The sequence below is a fragment of the Anolis sagrei genome, chromosome 1 (genome assembly GCF_037176765.1).
Source record: "Anolis sagrei isolate rAnoSag1 chromosome 1, rAnoSag1.mat, whole genome shotgun sequence".
Classification (NCBI taxonomy): Eukaryota; Metazoa; Chordata; class Lepidosauria; order Squamata; family Dactyloidae; genus Anolis; species Anolis sagrei.
Genome location: NC_090021.1, coordinates 156,768,132 through 156,791,607, shown reverse-complemented (window position 1 = coordinate 156,791,607; position 23,476 = coordinate 156,768,132). Strand labels below are relative to the sequence as shown.

Genomic DNA, 23,476 nt, shown 5'->3' with positions numbered 1-23,476 from the left:
TCGGAGCGGCTTACATGAGGCCAAGCCCAAATGACAATTACAATAAAGAAAAACCAAAAACACAAACCGAAAATGCAAATAATAAACAATAACATCAGAGTTACATAAAACATATGAATAAATAACAATATAAAATTACAATATGTGAGGTCTACAAGTGCTTTCTGGTTTTTATTTTGAAGAGAAACAGGTTTTCCCAACTCATTATGACACCTCCAAGAAACAATTTTACATAAAACACTTCAAAAGGGAGCCCTCCCCCACATCCACTCCAGGCATTTGGTGTTAGGAGCAAAAATAAAGTCCAAGGGCCACCAAAGTTGTCCATCACTGTTCTAGACCATGTCTTGCATTTGATTTCTCCTCCTCTTCCTATTACTGTGTGTTTCATGCATTTGTTTCACCCAAGCAAAAGGGAGGGAGAAATTGGGTGTCAATTTCTTTTTCCACTTGCCCAATTCCTCACTGCCTACCTCCATGCAGCCTGCCTTCCTAGGCTCTTTCCCTCCACTGAACTCAGCATCATCATATGCATGGTCACTCTACAAAATCAGAAACCCTTTAGCTTTTCACTGCACTGAGAAACAAGAAACATCCAATTACCGGTTTGATGCTAAGATGGCTGCCAGCTACCTTCAGAATAGCATGTTTCCTGGAGACTCTTTTATCTGTAACCTGGGATGAAACAAGCAGTGAAGTGTTAAAACATGGGGAATGAAAAGTCACAGATTTGATGGCACTGTTGCTGTTATCTAGATGGAAACAGTTTTTCCTGTAACGTATTAACCAATAATTGTAGTTAGGAATAGTTTGCATGCCTTTTCCTTTGAAAATGTCTTAAACTCGAGTGAATGGTAAAGTACTGTATATACTCGAGTATAAGCCTAGTTTTTCAGCCCCTTTTTTAGGCTGAAAAAATCCCCTCGGCTTATACTCGAGTCAAGGTTATTTATTATTTTATTCTGCTATTAGTATTATTTTTATTACATTTATTATTTTACTCTATTACTATTATTACATTTACATTATTTTACTCTATTACTACCTTTATTACATTTACATTATTTTACTCTATTACTACCTTTATTACATTAATTATTTTACTCTATTATTACATTTACATTATTTTTCTGTATTATTATATTTATTGCATTTATTATTTTACTCTAGTATTATAGTTACATTATTTTATTGTATTATTATATTTATTGCATTTATTATTTTACTCTGTTACTGTTATTACATTTTTTTACTTTATTATTATTATTACTACTCTTATTAAATTTCCATTATTTACTCTGTTATTATTTTTATTACATTTATTATTTTATTCTATCATTATAAGTAATAGGTAAGCACATTTACATTGAAGGAGGTTAGAATAATGGTTGAATCAGAGTTGGGCAGTCTTATCTTAAATTACAGTTTTGTGTAAAAACATTTAACCTACTGACAATTACCAGTAGCAGCTCACCCTCGGCTTATACTCGAGTCAATATGTTTTCCCAGTTTTTTGTGGTAAAATTAGGTCCTTCAGCTTATATTCGGGTCGGCTTATACTCGAGTATATATTTATTTTGTACAATCTGCCATTTGCATACAGATCTAGACACATTTCATTATCTTTGAATGTATATTTTCTGATTATATATTAGATTGTTTGTGTCAAATAATAATAAAAAAATCTTGTAAAAGAAAAGTCACAGATCGATTGATTTATTTTAAATAAAAAGCTATATTATTTATTTATTTATTTATTTAGCAGTTTTGTATACCGGTCTTCTCACCTCTGTCGGGGGACTCAGGCCGGTTTCCAACAGTAATATCACAAACAGTCATTTAAAAACATCATATTACATATTAAACTAAAAACATTAAAATAGCAAAATACAGTCAAATAATTACAATGGTCAGCCATCACAATAAAATCATTGTTCATCATTCGTCAACATCCATCCGTATCACAGAATATTGACTCACTCATCGAATGCCAATTTCCAGAGCCAGGTTTTCACCTGTTTTCTGAACGTCAAGATAGAAGGGGCAGTTCTAATAATAATAATAATAATAATAATAATAATAAACTTTATTTATATTCCAACCTATCTCCCCTGCAGGACTCAGGATGGATTCAATTTTGTAAATCTAATATGTTGTTCACCTTTAGCACGAAAGTATAGTTCACTTTAAGTAGAATGCTGAAACCCGCATCAAAGTCAAAACACACACAAACTGAGACCCTTAAATCTGGGTTCAAAATAAGAATCAAAACAGACAGGTTACCTTCAAATGTGAAGAGATCCGATTTTTCAAACCCTAAACAATTCCCCTATTTAAGTAACTTGCCCCAGGAAAAAAATCTACATGTAGTACCAATTTCAAATCTACCTCATTTTTGTAAATGCAAAATTAGACTACTCCTGGGAATATCAGAGCAATATTGGAATATCAGTTTTAAACAGAATAACTGAAGGTTGCAGAAACAGACAGCCTTCTTTTTCCAATGACAAAAGTTTCTACCACTATAGAAGGAACTAAAGCAGGCTAAAGCAATCCCTTTTCATTCCTTGGTGCAGCTAAGGAAAGGTTAGCAATGTATTTTGTAGCTAAATGCCTAAGCTTAATAGACTTCATCCCAGCAGCCTTGCAGGGGTTGTTACTCCCAACAGCTGCAGCCAGCTTTACTAATGGGGAGGGATGCTTGGAGTCATGATCCAATAACATCAGGAGAGCCATAGTTTCCCCATTCCTGCCTCTCAACTACTCAGTTTTCCTAATTTTCCCTGTTGCAAGAGGAAGAGGAGACAGAAGCTAGAAAACAAGCTGGGAGGGCTGAGGCTGACAGATGGAACTGGTGTTTCAATTACAGCTTTGTGTCTCTGTTGACCTTCAAAGGAGATTTCAAGAGATAGAAAAAGACCAATGCTATTCATTTAGGAGTACATCTGCCTCACTCAAGTCACTCTAGATTCCATATTCAACTCATAAATATAAATCCTTTATAGATTACCCTAACCACCTATTAGATAAAGAGGTTTGGGCAGAAATTAAGAAATCTACACCACAACTCAAGAAAAAAGCTCATTAAACCGCCACTACAAAATCACATACACAAATCACAAAAACTGAAGGAACACATTAAAATGAAAAGAGGGAAAGTGGTGGCACTCATTAAAATGCAAATAGGTTCGTCCCAATGAGCATCATCTGATTACTTTCAGACAGAAAGCTATTAGATACTGTAAAAGCTTCAAGAAGGTTGATGAAAACGGTGTTGGTGTTGAAAATCTAGGTATTCTGCTCGCACTGTTAGTGTATTGTGACCTCTAGTGGACCACAGGATGACTTGCATGTGAGCAAATACACAACTTGCCAGAAAATAAAATAGGTCAAAATACACATTAGGTTCTTGTGGGTTTTTTCGGGCTATAGAGCCATGTTCTAGAGGCATTTCTCTAAAATTATAACAGCTAAACAACAGAGAGGAAAAAAACCAGGCACAGATTAACACCTCCCAGCAACAGATTTTCCCAGGCGCAGGCAGGCCTTCAAATGCTAATGAAGGTGATCAGCTAACATTCACACCTAACTGCAGCAGGGAAGAGCTCCTTGCCCCACCCCAGCCATTCCACAGATATATATAAACCCATTGTCCTAATTCCAACAGACCTCTACCTCTGAGGATGCTTGCCATAGATGCAGGCGAAACGTCAGGAGAAATGCCTCTAGAACATGGCTCTATAGCCCGAAAAAACCCACAAGAACCTAGTGATTCCAGCCATGAAAGCCTTCGACAATACAAAATACACATTTCTTGAAAAACAAAAGGCGTGTTCTAATCTATACTTTCAGTCTAAAACTCGTAATACAGTACATAGTGAAGATAGACAGCAAAATAAAAGGTGGACCACATCAATAATTACTTGTATTTTAAGATTGTTTAAAATATTGTGTTTAATAAAACTGAAATGTTATACTAACATATTGTGGCATTGGATCAGAATCCAAAAGGAACAATAGATTAAAACATGCAACCACATAGCAAGCAAGCCAAATATGAAATCAGCCAATCTTCAAAAAACATGAGCACAGAAGAGTTGGAAAAGAAATATGCCAAATGTCAAGTGTGGGTACTGAAGGTGGAAACGGGTGTAGGAGGAGAATCAGTAAAAAACTGAATTCAGACAAGAGAACTCTCCTCCACTGACCCTAATCCAAGTTTCATATACTATACATACATAAGGTATCATCTGTGGAGGCAACCCAGACCAATCAGGATTCTCACTTCCATGGTAAAGTCCAGGGCATATCCATAAACAGGTATGGTGTTATTAATTTATTTATTTATTTACGCTATTTCTATCCCACCCATATCAGCCTGAAGCCGACTCAGGGCTGTGTACAAAGTCAGCACAATTCAATGCTATATATAAAATATATACATTGATAAAAAGCAAAAAAGAAACAATACAGTACATTTAAAATCATAAAAACAATGAACAATAAAAATTTTAAAAACTATGTACTCTTGTTCAAATCCTCATTCGTTCCATTGTCTTGGCTATTCCTGGGTCATATTCCGATTAAAGTTTGTCCGTTTATGCTGAGGTTCCGAAAGCTTGCTCAAAGAGCCACATTTTTACTCTTTTTCGAAAGGTCAGGATGGTGGCTGATCTAATATCCCTAGGCAGGGAGTTCCACAGCCGAGGGGCTGCCACAGAGAAGGCCCTGTGTCTTGTCCCTGCCAAACATGCTTGCAAAGCAGGCGAGATGGAGAGCAGGGCCTCCTCCGAAAAACAAACACATGGTAGGTGGCCTGTATGATCATTCCATGCTATCACTTATGCTAGGTTCTGATGATGTTCTTGGGAGGCTCTTTAATATGTATAATGAAAGGTAAGCGAGTGCTTGGTTAGTTTCAGTCAATATTAGAAGGCAGGAAGGATCAGTCTGGAGAAGCTATGCTTTTCTCACATGACCTCAGAAAGGCTATTTTCAGGGGTGAATACACAATATATCCCAAGAGCTTGATTTCCATATATTTAAGAAAAGCTTAAATCCCATACTCCTAACAAGTGGCAGGGCCAAAGAAAGAGGATTTGGCACACCTTTGCCACAGAAAGGATCCAGGGGAGCAGGTAGGGCAAGTGCGGACCAATTGGGCATGGATGCTCACTTGTGGCATTCCAAATGTTGCTAGATTATAACTTCCATCATTTCTCACCACTAGCTTTGACTAAGGCAGATGGGATTAGCACTCTATGATTGTATTTAGATTTGTTTTTCTTTCTAGTTTGTATGCTGCCTTACATGCCATCACTGCAATTAGTTGTTAATATTACTTTTCTATTCAACCATTTTTCGGAGGAACTAAAGAAAGTATTTGTGGCTTGCCCCACCTTCATTTTCTCTTCACAACACCCTGATAAGGTGGATTACATTTAAGATATAGAAAATTGGCCAAGACTAGCCAGAAATTCATGGCTGGCTAGGGATTTGATCCTAGGACTCTTGTTTGGCACCTAAGTCCTTCTCAAACTACATCTAGAGAAAGGCAATTAAATTTATTAAATACACAAAATGTGTATTTAATGTGCACGGATAGAAGCTCTCATAAAAAAGTGATGATACAGCGCTGCAGCTTCTCAGTCCAATGATTTTGAAATGCCTTCCAACTAATCACATTTAGATCTGGAAAGATGGCATCTAAAGAAATGTACTTCATCCACTTTGAACTATCAGCTCACAGGATTAATGAAGTGAAGGGTCGTATCTCCTTCTATGAACTGGCACGAGCTCTAAGATCTTCCGGGGAGGCCCTCCTCTCAGTCCCACTACCATCTCAAGCGTGGTTGGTGGGGATGAGAGAGAGGGTCTTCTCAGTGGTGCCCCCCCCACACCTCTGGAATGCCCTTCCAAGGGAAATAAGACAGGCCCCATCCCTCCCCTCCTTTCATAGGAGCTTGAAGACCTGGTGGTTTCAACAAGCCTTTGAAAATGACCAGTTCTAACTCAGCCCTACACATTGTCGAATACGGCTTTATTCTTCCTACCAATTACCCAGATTCTTTCCTCTAATCGGCCCCGGAATGAACAGCCACAGACCTGTACCTAATATTATTGTTGACTGCTATAGCATTGCACTTAATTCCCGGGCCCCCTAGAATTTTTGGGCTTGCAGAAACATTGGTCCAGCCTTTTAATTTTTTTAATTGCCTTGAACAGGCAGGATTACTTTTAATATATGTGTGTTATGGCAACAATCTCTATGCTTATATTTTGTTTTGTTAGTCATGGTTATATTGTTTTTTACTTTGTATGTTTTGTGATGTTACCTGGGAACCTCTCTGAGTCCCCTCGGGGAGATGGAGTGGTATATAAATACATTATTATTATTATTATTATTATTATTGGCTCAATCCATTAATTTCTCTTGTGCCCAAATTGCCTAAATACCATCTAGTGATTATAAGTCCAACCATGTAATTGGAACCTGGGTTTGTGTTTGCTTTTCTCATTCTTTTTACTTTTTTGTGTCTTTTTGAAGAATGTAAAGAGCTGTCCTTTTATAAGACTGAAGCCACTAGATCTGCTTTTGGAAACAAATCAGGATTAGACTTGAGTAGTACTTTGATAAAGAACTGCCAAGGAATACCAGCTACTGTATTCTATATTTCAGAGAAATCAGACACCTTGTCTAAGAAAAGCCTATTAAATTAAAAGGGTTGCTGTAAGTCAACAGGTGACTTGCAGATATATACACACATCTACATAAACCACTCTGGGATGCTATTTCTGCCATCCACTAATGTTTCCTGGAAAGCTGTTTATTAAGATCCTTAATAGGCTTAAATACTATGGTCCGTCTCATTGCTGAAGTGCACATTTTGAAGAGAAAGACCTTGAATTAATTTTATTGGCATCACCAAGGAAATTACCTCATATAATATGTGCTGCAAAAGAGCTTTGTCTACCTGATAGTTTGGAAAGTCTCACAGGACAAATTAGACAAGAGGTCAGCAAAAGGTAAAACTTAATCTGCTTGGACTAATCTGCAGAAGAACAGCAATGCTCTATGGCACCCAAGTGTTTATTAAGTTACCAAGCAACACGATTGTCCGAAATTACACAATGGAAACAGAGAAAGCTTGGGGTGACTATGTGTTTTTATATAAAAGTACTCCAGCCAGCTCTGCCACTCAGAACAGATACTTGGGCTCAGAATTTTCTGAATCCAGGGCCTCATCTACACTGACAATTTAATGCAATTTCAAAATGATCTTGAAAAAAGTGATTTCACTGTTCAGATAATGATTACATAGGAAATCCTGGAACTAGTTTGAGGACTGGGTGGTGATTACACAAACCACAAGTCACTGGTCTGAGCATTAAGGGCTTTCTTTCAGGGGTTTTGTGGGAGTTTGTTGTCTGGCCATCACAGTCTGAAGGTATCTTTGAACTGCGGTAAATAGTCAGTGTAGAGGCAACAAAGAATCATATGACACTTTAGAAGACTCTGAGCACACATTTATTACATCTTGGGCTTTCTGTGGCATAAAACCCATTTCATCAGTGTTATCCAGATTTCGGATAAATAAATTCGGGGTCAATATGATTGGAAGACAGTCTCTAGACCAAAGCTCTCCAAACTATGTGTCTTGACACAATAGTGTTGTCTGCACTGTGTAAGTGTGACACACTAATGTAAGAAGAGGCCCTGGGTGTATGTGAAATGAACAATGCCAGCTTGCATGCATTTTTATGTAAGCAATTAATATAAGTAACAGTACTAATATTAGTAACGTTTTTCAGGCAGTCCCCAAGTTATGAACAAGATAGGTTCTGTAGATTTGTTCTTAAGTTGAATTTGTATGTAAGTCAGAGCAGGTACATATTATAAGTGTAATTTCATCCAAAAATAGACATGCTTTAGCTTTGGATAACATAGGGAAAAGTTTTGCTGTCTGTGTCCCTGTTCAAAAGATTACACCTCACTTTCTGTGCCTGTGATAATTGGATTCTGAAAAAAGGCTTGTTGTGGAAACAAGGATTAACGATAAAGCTTAAGTGGAGACACCTTTTCCCCATGATGAAAACTCTTTCACAAGTGAATTTCCCTTCTGAGGGGCAGATTTCTCTCACGCCCTGTTGTTTCTCCCACTTTCTTAACTGTGAGTCATTTGTAAGTTGGATGGTTGAAACTCGAGGACTGCCTGTACTCATAAATGAGAAAAAGTATTGGAAATGTATGCTATTATCTTACAAATCCTGTATTTTGAAAAATATAAATTAAAGGTTTTTATGAGATGTCATATCCTCATACATTTCATTATTACAATTTATGTCTGTATGTATCTCTATTAAGAGGTTGGTATATCTTTTGACTTGTGTTGTCAAAGGCTTTCATGACCAGAATCACTGGGTTGCTGTGAGTTTTTTGGGCTGTGTGACCATGTTCCAGTAGCATTATCTCCTGATGTTTCACCTACAACAACCCAGTGATTCCGGCCAGGAAAGCCTTCAACAATACATGGAAAGTTATTATTACAATTATTGACTGTGTCGCAAAATGATGCATATCTTAAAAGGGTGTCACGAACAGGAAACATTTGGAAAGCTCTGTTGTGGACAGTAAAGTCAGATTGATAGTATGGGCAACAGTGCTGGCAATATTAATGCTACTGTTATGATTATTATTTTACTCCAGTGGTTGTGGTGAAAACAACGCAAACATCCCACAAACCAGTTCACTCCAGATGACAGCAAGTAGGATTCCATTGCAGAGTCCCTTTCTTGCAGCTGCCAACGTTGAGACTGGACCCGCTTGCAATGCAAGATACTCCACTTTGGCAGGAAAAACGAAATGCAAAGATACAGAATGGGGGACAATGCTTGGCTCGAGAGCAGTACGTGTGAAAAAGATCTTGGAGTCCTCGTGGACAACAAGTTAAACATGAGCCAACAATGTGATGTGGCGGCAAAAAAAGCCAATGGGATTTTGGCCTGCATCAATAGGAGGATAGTGTCTAGATCCAGGGAAGTCATGCTACCCCTCAGGAGCCCCCGGTGGCGCAGTGGGTTAAACCCTTGTGCCAGCAGGACTGAAGACTGACAGGTCGCAGGTTCAAATCTGGGGAGAGGCGGATGAGCTCCCTCTATCAGCTCCAGCTCCTCATGCGGGGACATGAGAGAAGCCTCCCACAAGGATAATAAAAACATCAAATCATCCAGGCGTCCTCTGGGCAACGTCCTTGCAGACGGCCAATTCTCTCACACCAGAAGCAACTTGCAGTTTCTCAGGTCGCTCCTGACACGCCAAGAAGATGCTACCCCTCTATTCCGCTTTGGTTAGACCACACCTGGAATATTGTGTCCAATTCTGGGCACCTCAATTGAAGAGAGATATTGACAAGCTGGAATGTGTCCAGAAGAGGGTGACTAAATGATCAAAGGTCTGGAGAACAAGTCCTATGAGGAGCGGCTTAAGGAGCTGGGCATGTTTAGCCTGAAGAAGAGAAGGCTGAGAGGAGATATGATAGGTAAAGGTAAAGGTAGTCCCCTGACATTAAGTCCAGTCATGTCTGACTCTGGGGTGTGGTGCTCATCTCCATTTCTAAGCCGAAGAGCCAGCGTTGTCCGTAGACACCTCCAAGTTCATGTGGCCAGCATGACTGCATGGAGCGCCGTTACCTTCCCGCCGGAGTGGTACCTATTGATCTACTCACATTTGCATATTTTCAAACTGCTAGGTTGGCAGAAGCTAGGGCTGACAGCGGAAGCTCACGCCGCACCCCGGAATCGAACCTGCGACCTTTCGATCAACAAGCTCAGCAGCTCAGTGCTTTAACCCACTGCGCCACCAGGGGCCCCGGAGACATGATAGCCATGTATAAATACATGAGAGGAAGTCATAGGGAGGAGGGAGCAAGCTTGTTTTCTGCTTCCCTGGAGACTAGGACGCTTCAAACTACAAGAGAGGAGATTCCATCTGAAGAGAGATGTTGACAAGCTGGAATGTGTCCAGAGGAGGGCGACTAAAATGATCAAGGGTCTGGAGAACAAGCCCCATGAGGAGAGGCTTAAGGAGCTGGGCATGTTTAGCCTGAAGAAGAGAAGGCTGAGAGGGGATATGATAGCCATGTATAAATATGTGAGAGGAAACCACGGGGAGGAGGGAGCAAGCTTGTTTTCTGCTTCCTTGGAGACTAGGACGCGAAACAATGGCTTCAAACTACAAGAAAGGACATGAGGAAGAACTTCCTGTGAGAGCTGTTCAGCAGTGGAACTCCCTGCCCCGAAGTGTGGTGGAGGCTCCTTCTTTGGAAGCTTTTAAACAGAGGCTGGATGGCCATCTGTCAGGGGTGATTTGAATGCAATATTCCTGCTTCTTGGCAGGGGGTTGGACTGGATGGCCCATGAGGTCTCCTCCAACTCTATGATTCCATGTGAGAGCTGTTCAGCAGTGGAACTCCCTGCCCCGAAGTGTGGTGGAGGCTCCTTCTTTGGAAGCTTTTAAACAGAGGCTGGATGGCCATCTGTCAGGGGTGCTTGACTGCAATATTCCTGCTTCTTGGCAGGGGGTTGGACTGCATGGCCCATGAGGTCTCCTCCAACTCTATGATTCCATGTGAGAGCTGTTCAGCAGTGGAACTCCCTGCCCCGGAGTGTGGTGGAGGCTCCTTCTTTGGAAGCTTTTAAGCAGAGGCTGGATGGCCATCTGTCAGGGGTGATTTGAATGCAATATTCCTGCTTCTTGGCAGGGGTTTGGACTGGATGGCCCATGAGGTCTCTTCCAACTCTAGGATTCTAAATTGACTAGGCCTCAGCGCTTCGGCCTAGCTAACTGCTCTCTCCCGCCCGTCGCGGCACTTACTCCTAACAGGGCGCCTCTTCCTAGCACTGTCTCACCGGGAGGCAACTCCAAAGGACGGCCCCCCTCCACCGGCGCCAACGCAAATCCCGACATAGCAAGGCGGGACGGAAAAGGCTGCTGCACCGTGCCTCCCTCTTTGGCCCCCCTCCTGACAATTCATCTGCGCTAAACAGTTCCGGCGGTGACGTTAGAATGCGTGTGACGTCACCGCTGGGGTGGGGGAAAGAGGAATCAACAGAGAAGTTCAAATGGAGGAGCCGTTGAGGTGAGCAGGGAGCGCGAGCCTGATTGAGTGGCGAGGGGGCGGTGCCGCGAGGGCTCTGTTGGCCAATCCTCGACTGGAGCGGAACCTTGCGGGGGTCGCGATTGGAGCAACCTGGGTGGGGAGGGGGCGAGGGAAAGAGAACCTCGAGGCTCTGATTGGCTGGGCGGTCCAGGCATAGCTATGGCCAAAGGGCTTCCCTCAGTCTATTCTGGAGAGCCAGAGAAGACAGTTTAGTCCCTCACGCTCTTGTTCTCCCCATGCATAGACTTCAAAACATTAGTTCACTTTTTAGTTCTGGTAGCCCTTGACTGTCACTCCTCTGAGAGAATTCTTTCAGCCCAGCTCTAAGGCATGTAAGCCTCCTATCTTAAGAAGGTAATAATAATAATTAAAGGGAAAGGTTGTCCCCTGACATTAAGTCCAGTCATGTCTGACTCTGGGGTGTGGTGCTCATCTCCATTTCTAAGCCAAAGAGCCGGCATTGTCGGTAGACACCTCCAAGTTCATGTGGTCGGCATGACTGCCTGGAGCGCCGTTATATTGATCTACTCACATTTGCATGTTTTCGAACTGCTAGGTGGGCAGAAGCTGGAGCTGGCAGCGGAAGCTCACACCGCTCCCTGGAATCGAACCTGCGACCTTTCAATCAACAAGCTCAGTGCTTTAACCCACTGCGCCACCGGGGGCTCCAATAATAATAATTTATTTATTATTTATTTATTTACTTTGCTTATATACCGCTGTTCTCAGCCCAGGGGCGACTCACAGCGGTGTACAACATAGAAAGAACAAGGTACAAAGTACAAGACACAGTATAAAAATCCACAATCCATCATTAACAAAAAACATCATCATTACTACGGAAGCCATTCTGCGTCGTCTCATCGTCAAAACCACAATCCAGTATCATATTCCGTTGTTCCATTCCTATAGTCAATTATCATTGCACTTCTTGTTCGAACGCCTTCTTGAACAGCCAAGTCTTTAATTTCCTGCGGAATATCATCAGGGAAGGGGCCAGTCTGATGTCCACGGGAAGGGTGTTCCACAGCCGAGGAGCCACCACCGAGAAGGCCCTATCTCTCGTCCCCGCCAGCCGTGCCTGTGAAGCAGGCGGGATCGAGAGCAGGGCCTCCCCACCTCATCATCATAATCTATATAAATAAAAATGTAATGTTTGTTTGTGGGATTAACATAACTCAAAAACCACTGAACGAATTGACACCAGATTTGGACACAAGACACCTATCAGGCCAACGAGTGACCATCACTCATAAAAACACTGAAAAACACATCAGAAAAGACTTTAAAAACTTAAAAAAATACATTACAATGCATGCACAAAACAACATATATACAAACACACATATATATACACACATACAAAAATATATACACATATATGCATACACACAAAACACGTATACACAGACTGAGCCACAGCAACGTGCGGCAGGGAACAGCTAGTTTTATACATATTTATTTATTTATTATTTATTTATTTAGAAGTTTTCTATACTGGCCTTCTCACCTCAACGAGGGACTCAGGTCGGTTTACAGCATATATAAAATACAGTCATATAAAGAACAACAAGTGCAAAGTCATTACATATTAAAATAGTACAATGCCTAAGCCAAATCGTCAATCCAGTCATAGTCATAGTCATACTCGTAGTCACAGTTCATCATGATTCATCACAGGGAGAGGTTCTAGGTTCAGTCCTCAAATGCCACATTCGAGAGCCAGGTGGATGCATGTATTGTTCCTTTGTGGGATCAACACAACTCAAAAACCACTGGAAGAATTGATATGAAATTTCCACACTACACCCCTAACAGACCAAGGAGTGACTATCGCTCATAACCCCCCCCCCCCCAAAAAAAAAAAGCTAAATGATGGAAAGCTAAATTATGCCACCGAACAAAAAGGAAGGAGGTAAAGAGGGAGGGAAGGAAGGAGAGCAAGAAAGAAAGGAATAAGGAAAGCTATTTTCCCTTTGGGTAGTTGCTATTATCTATTTACAGTTCCTATTATTTCACTTCTAGAGTTGTTTCATCAGCTCAGCTGAAAGGCAGTTATGCTCAAATGATACCATAGAAATGTATAGACATTCCCACTGAAGGGGGTTAAAGGTATGTATCACTGAGAGCTGGAAATTTTTGCTTCAAGCTCAAGCTCTATGTTTTCTGTATTAAGGCAGCATTGACACCTCTATACATGGTCATTTTTAATACCAAAAACATAAACAAGAGATAGATGAGTTTCTAAATGTATTTCTGTTTACACTATTTTTTTGACAATGTTATTTTTTTTCATAAAAGGTGACTTCTACTTGATCAAGACCTAAATTATGAAGCAGACCTCTTCCAAAAGAAATGCACAGACTGCTGCTGATACAGCCTGTAGAAACATATCCATTAAATTATCTGAGCAGCAAAAGGAAACAAGCCAAATTAATTTTCTCCAGCTATTCCCACTAGAAGTCAGCTTAAAGATTTTTAGTGAACTTGACATCCAGAGTTTATGCAGTGCTTCAATGACATGTAGGAGCTGGAACCAGATCATTGATAACTGTGACAATTTATGGAAACATCATTGCTTAAATGCCAGGACTGTCTGTCAGAGAGAGATTGACGGTGACAGAGGAAACGGGTATTCATGGAAGGTATGTGAATTGAGGTGGCCTCTCCCACCATCACCTTGAGTCTAGTGCACAGTAGTACTCAGATTGGTAGCCACCGGGCCAGTGATCTAAAGCAGTTGCCGCAAGTGGTTATGCTGTCAGTGGAACATAGAATCTTCTCTAGACTTTGTCTGAACTCTGGAGAAACTATCCAAGGTGCTGTACTTATTTTGCCTGATCAGCACCTTGGATAGGTCCTTTAGTTTGAGCTGAAACCTGCCACAGATGAATCTCCACTGATTTCAATAAATATTTCTATTTCACAAGAAACTTTATCACACAGAGAACTGCATTTTAGCTTTTTAGAAGTGACACTGGAGAAAGAATATCTGTACAAAACTTCTAAAAGTGAGAAAACAATCATAGCATAATAGAGTTGGAAAGAGATCACATAAGGCCATCTAGTCCAATCCCCTGCCATGCAGAAAAAGCACAATTAAAGCAGCCCTGACAGATGTTTAAAAGTTTCCAAGGAAGGAGCTTCCACCATACTCTGAGGCAGAGAGTTCCCCTGCTGAACAGCTCTTACAATCAGGACATTCTTCGTAATGTTCAGATGGAATCTCCTTTTCTATTATTAGTCCTATTTTCTCTCTTCCTTATGACATCCTCTCAGATATTTAAAATGGCTATTATGTCTCCTGTCAACCTTCTCTTCTGCATGGTAAACATATCCAGCTCTTTAAGCTCTCCTCATAGGGCATAGTCTCCAGGGCTTTGATAATTAATGTCTCTCCTCTGGACAAGTTCCAGCTTGTCAATATCTTTCAAACTGTGGTGCCCAGAATTGGACACAACATTTATTTATTTATTTATTTATTTACAGTATTTATATTCCGCCCTACTCACCCCACAGGGAACTCAGGGCGGATTAAAATATACACATATATGGCAAACATTCAAAGCCAATTTGACATACAACATATACAGACATACACAGAGGCTATTTAACTTTTTCTGGCTGCCAGGAGAGCTGTCACTTTCATCGTCCATCTGCGACACTGATGAAGTACTTCTGCATTCCCCGCATGCTTTTGCTGGACTGCTTTACTGGAGTCTTTTTTATGGCCTCATAAATTAGTTAATTTAGCCTCCTCACACAAGGTGGTACCTAATTTTCTTACTTGACAGAGGCAACTGTCTATCGGGTTGCAAAGGTCGACAACAGGCTACACAATTGGTTGGAAGCCCACTCCAACCCAGGTTGGCTTCGAACTCATGACCTTTTTTTGGTCAGAGTGATCTTAATGCAGCTGACACTCAGCCAGCTGTGCCACAATCTCGGTGCCAGGTGAGGTCTAACCAAAGCAGAATAGAGAGGCATTAGGACTTCCCTTGATCTAGTAGACACTATACTCTTTTTGATGCAGCCCAAAATCCCATTGGCTTTTTTAGTTGCTGCATCACACTATTGGCTCATGTTCAACATGTTATCCATGAAGATAACATGGGTACCACAATTGAAGAGAGATATTGACAAGCTGGAATGTGTCCAGAGAAGAGTGACTAAAATGATCAAGGGTCTGGAGAACAAGCCCTATGAGGAGCGGCTTAAGGAGCTGGGCATGTTTGGCCTGAAGAGGAGAAGGCTGAGAGGAGATATGATAGCCATGTATAAATATGTGAGAGGAAGCCACAGGGAGGAGGGAGCAAGCTTGTTTTCTACTTCCTTGGAGACTAGGACGCGGAACAATGGCTTCAAACTACAAGAAAGGAGATTCCATTTGAATATGAGGAAGAACTTCCTGACTGTGAGAGCCGTTCAGCAGTGGAACTCTCTGCCCCGGAGTGTGGTGGATGCTCCTTCTGTGGAAGCTTTTAAACAGAGGCTGGATGGCCATCTGTCAGGGGTGCTTTGAATGCAATATTCCTACTTCTTGGCAGGGGGTTGGACTGGATGGCCCATGAATCTCTTCCAACTCTATGATTCTATGTACAGTTGTCAAGCCAGGCATCACCCATCCTGTATCTGTACATTTCATTTTTTCTGCATAAGTAAAGTATCCTACACTTCTCTTTGTTGAAATTCGTTTTGTTAGTTTTGGCCCAGCTCTCTAATCTGTTAAGGTCATTTTTAATTCTGATCCTGTTCTCTGGAGTATTAGCTATTCCTCCTAGTTTGGTGTCATCTGCACACTTGATAAGCATGCCCTCTATACCTTCATCCAAGTCATTAATGAAGACATTGTACAGTTCTGGGACCAAGACCAAACCCTGTAGCACTTTGCTAGCCACTTCATTCCTGGATGAAATGGAACCATTGGTGAGCACCCTTTGGATTCAGTCACTTAACCAATTACCAATACACATAGTAGTAGCATTGACTAGGCCACATTTGATTAAGTTTTTTTGCAAGAAGATCATTGGAGACTTTGTCAAAAGCTTTACTGAAATCCGTATGTGCTGCATTCACAGTGTTTCCTGCATCCACCAAGCTTATAACTCTATCAAAAGAGAGAGAGTGAAAGAGATGAGATTAGTCTGGCATGACTTGTTTTTGATAACTCCATCTTGACTTTTAGTAATCAGCATTCTTTTCTAAGAGATATTCTAGATCTGATCATCTTATGTTAAATGTCATTATCTTACCTGAAGAAATGTTTACCATCTGTAGCCTTTAAATTACAACTCCAAAAATCCCTTTCCATCAGCCATACATCAAAATAATTAGAGGGGCAATGGTTTCCTATCTCTGGCCTAAACTAAGCTTAGGAGCAATATCAATTACTCCAGAAAATATTTGCAACCTAGTGATTCAGACCATGAAAGCCTTCAACAATACATTGAACATCTCTATGGGGAGAAAGTTGGATATACGTCTCATATTATATTATATAAGCTGCAAAAAAATACCTTTGTGATTTATGTACTACGACTTATAGTGGATTTGTGTTTGTTGTGATTTTGGGAATCCATTGTCTTTTGTGAGAAACTGTTCCAAGACACATGAAAATTGGAATGCTTCTGGAACATAGACATATAGCCTGAAAAACTTACAGCAACCTACATATTTCTTTCTTTGTCCAAGTCCTGGACAAATAGGCTCAAGCTGCCTCTTAGAAAGAAACAGTTCAACTATGTAACCACGTAGTTACAACTGTTCTAACTGTTGTTGTAACAGTTGAAAAAGAATGAAACCTGACTCCATGTAACAATTACACATATAGACATTATAGTATGGATACTGTTTCTCTTCGCATAGCTAGTCTACAATAGCCAAACGTGAGTTCATAATAAGACTTTGACTTTTTTTTCCCCTAGGCAAAACAGGTTTTACAAGAGGTAGTCTCAGGGTGAACTGACACTGACATATAATTCAGTTTGGATTATATAGTAAGTGTAGACCAATATAATGCAGTTTGATGCAGTTAAAACTATATTATATGGGTCTAGTTCAGTGATAGCAAACCTTTTAGAGACCGAGAGCCCAAACTGTAACCCAAAACCTACTTACCATATATACTTGAGTATAAGCCAGCCCGAATATAAGCCGAAGCACCTAATTTTACCACAAAAAACTAGGAAAACTTATTGACTCAAGTATAAGCCAAGGGTCGGAAATGCAGCAGCTACAAGTCAATTTCAAAATAAAAATAGATACCCATAAAATTACATTAACTGTCACATCAGTAGATTAAATGTTTTTGAGGGATTACATAAAACTGTAAGATAAGACAGTCCAACTCTGATTAAACCATTATTCTAACCTTCTTCAATGTAAATGTGCTTACATATCCCTCCAATAAAATAAAATAAAATAAAATAAAATAAATAATAAATAAAATAGGAAACTAAAAACCTGGCTGTTCGAACAGGCATTCAGATAAACAGTGCAATGAATGCGATGAATATAGGAACGGAATTATAGACGACGAGTTGGATCACGATTCTAGTTACGAGACGTTATTGTGTTGTTATTGATGTGCCATTACTTGTATATTATGCTCTCATGGTTTTAAATTGTTTATTGCTATTTTGATATGACTGTCTTTTTGCTCTATTGTGAACTGCGTTGAGTCGCTGAGAAACTGCGGTATACAAGCAAAGTAAATAAATAAATAAATAAATAATAATGAGAGTAAAATAATAAATGTAATAATAATAATAATAACAGAGTAAAATAATGGAAATATAATAACAGTAATAATAGAGGAAAATAATAAATAATAAATGTAATAATAATAAATATAGTAAAATAATAAATACAATAATAATAACAATAATAAAAGAAAATAATAAATGTAATAATAAAGTAATAAATAACATTGTCTCGAGTATATTTTTAGGAGCACAGGCGGCTAAATATCCTTTGACCAAAAACGGGCAACAGCAATGGCATTGCCTGTAGCCTCCAACAACTCTTCCTCTGTACATGAGTTTATCAACAGGTGTAGGTTTAAGACATCCTGTGATTATTCTGCATGTTTCATTCAATGCTGTGTTCACCTGCTTTGCATGGGCAGACGAATGGAAGCATCAGTAGGTTAAATGTTTATTAATATTTACATAGAACTATAAGATAAGACTGTCCAACTCTGACTAAACCATTATTCTAACCTTCTTCAATGTACATGTGTTTACGTATCCTTCCAATAATAATAGAGCAAAATAATAAATGTAATAATAATAAAAATAATAAAGTTAACCTGTACAATAATAATAATAATAATAATAATAATAATAGAGTAAAATAATAAATAGCCTTGACTCGAATATAAGTTGAGGAGAGCTTTTTCAGCCTAAAAAAAGGGCTGAAAAACTAGGCTTATACTCGAGTATTTACAGTATTCATCATGAAGTGTCAACACAGTAATTTAACCTGAATACTGATGCTGTGATGATGATGATGATGATGATGATTATTATTATTATTATTATTATTATTAGTAGTAGTAGTAGTAGTAGTATTAGTATTATTACTACTACTACTACAGAGGCTGGACAGCCATGTGTTTGGGTGTATTGATTGTTCTTTTCCTGCATGGTGGAAAGAGGGTGGACTGTGTGGACTCTGGGGTTGCTGCCATCATCATCATCATCATCATCATCATCATCATCATCATCAGTCTCTTCCAACTATGAGATACTATGATTGTGCTTTTCCGGCATACTGAGGGGGGTTAGACTGAATGACCCTTTGGGATCCCAAGCCAATAAGAGCTAAGGTGAAGGCAGAGGCAGGAGTTAGAGGGTGTATCTCTACACTGTAGAATGAATGTCCTTTGACACTATTTTCACCACTTTCTTCCTCTATGCTTCCTGTGGTTTAGCCTAAACTGACCAAATAATGCATTACATGGCAGTATAGATACACCCTCAGTCGAGACATGGCTAGTGGCAGCAGTAACAGTGAGCTGCTGTATCCATTCAGGTTTTTAGTGTGAATATTAAAGAAGCTATTCAAGGCACAGAACTCAAACACCCAGATCCAGGTTTAGCACCTTGGACTAATCCTTTTAAAGTTTTGAGCAATAGTCCAAGTACATTCACCATCCAATTGAAACTGGAGCCACCATCTGTCATTGCAGTCTAATCCATAGTGTTTCACTCAGTTTTTACCAAAAAATACTTTTTAATTGGCAATAGGAACTTATGGTCCACTGGTTGTTCTGTTCAGATGTTGCATAGTTTTACAACTAAATATGAACAATGACTTTAAACATGAAAAATGTGCTTTAAGAAGATTTGTAAACTGTTGGAAATAGAGTTATGGTATTTTTGTTTGTTTGTCTGCTTGGTTTTAAATTACTTTAGCTTTAAAATAAAACATATTGCATACAGTACTCAGGCCCCATCTACACGGTCATATAATGCAGTTTTGAAACTGCACTATATGACCATTGTACACTGCATTGAACTGTATTATGAGTCTACACTTACCATTTAATGCAGTTTTAGCCTGATTCTAAATAATGTGATTTCACTGTGCAGGTGAACACATAGGAAATCCTGGAACCAGTATGAAGCCTGGATGGTGATGGAACATTAAGGAATAGCTTTCATTTGGTTTTTTGCAAGTTTGTTGTCTGACCACTGCAGTTTAAAGCTAGCTTTGAGCAGCATTAAATGTTCAGTGTAGATGGGGCCTCAGACAAGAGAGAAGTGCTTGTCAACTTTTGGTCCTTGAGATGTTATGGAGTTTGGTTCTGAGAATCCACCATCTTTACCCATGCTGGTGGAGGCTTCTAGGTGTTGAAGTTTATGCAGAAATCCAAATAGGGGAGCCATACAGTAACAGAGAACCAATTCTAGCCTCAAAAACTTGGGAGCTGAAGCTGAAAACAGCTAGAGGATCAAAGGCTGAGAAGCCTGGCCTAGAGCTTTGGTTTTCCATCATCCACTAGTGGGCAGTAATGCATTGTGTTTCTAGGAATCCATTCTGAATGCTAAAGGTAGGCGTAAACAAAGTGTCCTCCCAGATGTTATTGAACTGCAGTTCCCATTGCCTAACCCAGTGGTTCTCAACCTGGGGTCCTCAGATGTTTTGGCCTACAACTCCCAGAAATCCCAGCCAGCTTACCAGCTGTTAGGGTTTCTGGGAGTTGAAGGCCAAAACATCTGGGGACTCACAGGTTGAGAATCACTGGTCAGTGGTGAGGAATAAAAGGATTGCAACACCATTTGGAGGGCTATATTTGGCCACCAAATACCCACCAAGCTCTAAGGACTAAATCCAATGTCTAAATTCAGTTGAAGTAAAACAGTTGAATTAGTGGAATTTACATAAGAGTTGACACAATATTTCACATTTGTTTTAATGGGTCTCTATCTGAAACTAGCAACTGCACTTAGACCTAATACTTTATTCTGGACCACCAGGTAAACCAGTTTTCATGTGCACGATGTGCAATGTAAATATTCAGCCTACATTAAAAAATACTAATTTTACTTCCCAACCACAGTATTTTAATCATGTAACCTACGAAAGGTTCAATGTATTGTCGAAGGCTTTCATGGCCGGAATCACTGGGTTGCTGTAGGTTTTTTTGGGCTATATGGCCATGTTCTAGAGGCATTTTTTCCTGATGTTTCGCTTGCATCTATGGTAAGCATCTTCAGAGATAGTGGGGTCTATTGGAACTAGGAAAGTGGGTTTATATATCTGTGGAATAACCATGGTGGGACAAAGAACTCTTGTCTTGTCTAAGTGTGAATGTTTCATCTGACTACCTTGATTAGCATTTGATGGCCTGGCAGTGCCTGGGGCAATTTTTGTTGAGAGGTGATTAGATGTGCCTGATTGTTTCCTCTCTGTTGTTTTGCTCTTGTGGTTTTAGAGTTTTTTTTAATACTGGTAGCCAGATGTTGTTCATTTTCATGGTTTCCTCCTTTCTGTTGAAATTGTCCACATGCTTGTGGATTTGAATGGCTTCTCTGTGTAGTCTGACATGGTGGTTGTTGGTGTGGTCCAGCATTTCTGTGTTCTCAAATAATATGCTGTGTCCAGGCTGGTTCATCAGGTGCTCTGCTATGGCTGACTTCTCTAGTTGAAGTAGTCTGCAGTGCCTTTCATGTTCCTTGATTTGTGTTTGGGCAATGCTGCGTTTGGTGGTCCCTATGTAGACTTGTCCACAGCTGCATGGTATACAATAGACTCGTGCAGAGGTGAGAGGATCCCTCTTGTCCTTTGCTGAATGTAGCATTTGTTGGATTTTCTTGGTGGGTCTGTAGATAGTTTGTATGTTGTGTTTCCTCATCAGCTTTCCTATATGAAAGGTTCGTATGCATAACTTTGATGCAGGTAGCTTATGAATGGGAAAAAAAACAAGTTCAGTGTTTAAACTAATATGTTGTTTTAAATGCCTCTATTGGAATTATTATTTCCAGTATTTATATTCTGCCCTTCTCATCCCGCAGGGGACTCAGTGTGGATTACAATGTACACATACATGGCAAACATTCAATGCCATAGTCACACAGCATATATTGTCAGACACATTCCAGCTTTTTCATGAGGGTATTCTGGCCACTAGGGGGGCTGTCACTTCACCGTCCATTTGTGACACTGATGAAGTACTTCCTCATTCTTTGCATGCTTGCTGGAGTTTTTTATGGCATTGCAAATTAGCCAGGTAACCAAAGCATGGTGATATTTTAATTGGATAATTCTGACTTACCATGTTAATATTCTTCTTGCTCTCATGTCTCTCCTCTTCTCTTTCTTCCCCATTTACAATGACCAGGTCACACTGCTAAGAAACTATTGGAAAAGCAAAGTAAAGTACGATTGGCTGACTGGAAAATACAGCAATATTCATTCCCGCAGTGGTTTGCCTGAAAAAAGCATGTATCCTATGGATGTTGATACTTGGGGAGAAATCCTGGAAGCTGAGCTAGAAAGAAAAGTGGCTCAAATAAGAGTCTTTCACCGAAGGAACTAGAGATAATTCATATCTGTAAAAATATTGTCCTATATATGTGTTTGTTTGTTTTTTTAATGTTATTTGGGGCAGCTTGACATATTGTTGTTTTGCACTTTCTAAACTACCAAGATGTTATTGCCTTTTATGAAGCTTGAAACAGTGTGTGTAGGTATATGTCAGTATGCATGCATGAATCTTACAGGTAGCACTTTGCAATTAATGCTGACTACTTTTTAAAGACTATTTTCTTTCTTTTTGATATTTTATGGGAAGAAGTTTTAAGAAAAGCTTTGAATAGCATAGCCGGCGTGTGTGTGTGTGTTTCTCAAAAGGTGCTCCTCTGGGTGTTTTATTTATTTTATTTTTATTTATTTTGAGTATTTTTACCCCGCTCTTCTCAACCCCCTGGGGGGAGTCAGAAACAATAATTATATATAGTTAAAAACATTAAGTCAATACAATTAAAATCTACTAAAATATACCAGTCTGGTGGCCATTATCCAGCTGAATTCTGTAGCTGGAGACTCATCAAGCTTGTCCATAGTCCATTACCATAGCAATTGTCATCATAGTCATTATCATAGTCCGTATAGTTATTCAAAGGCCTGGTCCCATATCCACTTCTTTCTAAAGGTGAGGAGGGATGAAGACTGTCTAATTTCCCCAGGGAGTGAATTCCACAAGCAGGGGACCACGACCGAGAAGGCTCTGTACCTCATCCCTGTCAAGTGCGTTTGTAAAAGATACAGGGCCGAGAGCAGGGCCTTCCCAGAAGATCTTAAGCTTTTGGATTTCAACTCCCAGAAATCCCAGCCAGCTATTAGGAATTGTGGGAGCAGAGGTCCAAAACATCTGGAGGAGCAGAGTTTGAGAAACACTGGTATAAAGCATTAATAATTAATTCATGAGAAGGTGTTTAGCATGGAATTTGGAATGAGAGAGAAATAAAGAATTCACTGTTTCCTCCTAAGATTTCCTCAATGTATTTTTCAAAAGCATACATCTGTTCATATTTATGTAATCACATTTGTTTTGCAAGGATCCAATGCAGTCAGAGGCAGCCCTAGGTAATTTTCAACGGTAAACAAACAGTATTTTGCCCCCCCCCCCCAACCAATCACTGATATATATTTTCTGTTTGTCGTGGGAGTTCTGTGTGCCATATTTGGTTCAATTCCATCATTGGTGGAGTTCAGAATGCTCTTTGATTGTAGGTGAACTATACATCCCCGTAACTACAACTCGCATATGTCAAGGTCTATTTTCCCCCAAGAGCACCCTGGGCAAAATC

General features: G+C 39.8%; 2 protein-coding genes across 3 annotated transcripts in view; one reads left to right on the top strand and one right to left on the bottom strand.

Annotated features, from left to right (window-relative positions):
• APLF (aprataxin and PNKP like factor) overlaps positions 1–11,045 on the bottom strand; it is a 36,980-nt gene extending 25,935 nt beyond the window's left edge. The window contains exons 1-2 of the mRNA XM_067469703.1: positions 10,874–11,045; positions 604–675 (exon numbers count right to left, since the gene is read on the bottom strand). Of these exons, the coding sequence (XP_067325804.1) occupies positions 604–675; positions 10,874–10,966 (165 nt within the window). The 5' untranslated portion in view covers positions 10,967–11,045. The remainder of the gene's footprint in view (positions 1–603; positions 676–10,873) is intronic.
• Positions 11,040–23,155, top strand: FBXO48 (F-box protein 48). 2 transcript variants are annotated; one of them, XM_067469727.1, is made up of 4 exons: positions 11,060–11,138; positions 13,185–13,271; positions 13,461–13,804; positions 22,006–23,155. In XM_067469727.1, the coding sequence occupies exons 3-4, from the start codon at positions 13,490–13,492 to the stop codon at positions 22,201–22,203; spliced, it is 513 nt and encodes a 170-aa protein (XP_067325828.1). In that variant the 5' UTR covers positions 11,060–11,138; positions 13,185–13,271; positions 13,461–13,489; the 3' UTR covers positions 22,204–23,155. The 2 variants fall into 2 exon arrangements, with proteins under 2 accessions (XP_060640167.2, XP_067325828.1); XM_060784184.2 differs by lacking the exon at positions 13,185–13,271 and having other exon boundaries at positions 11,040–11,138.
• Positions 23,156–23,476: the final 321 nt, after the last annotated feature.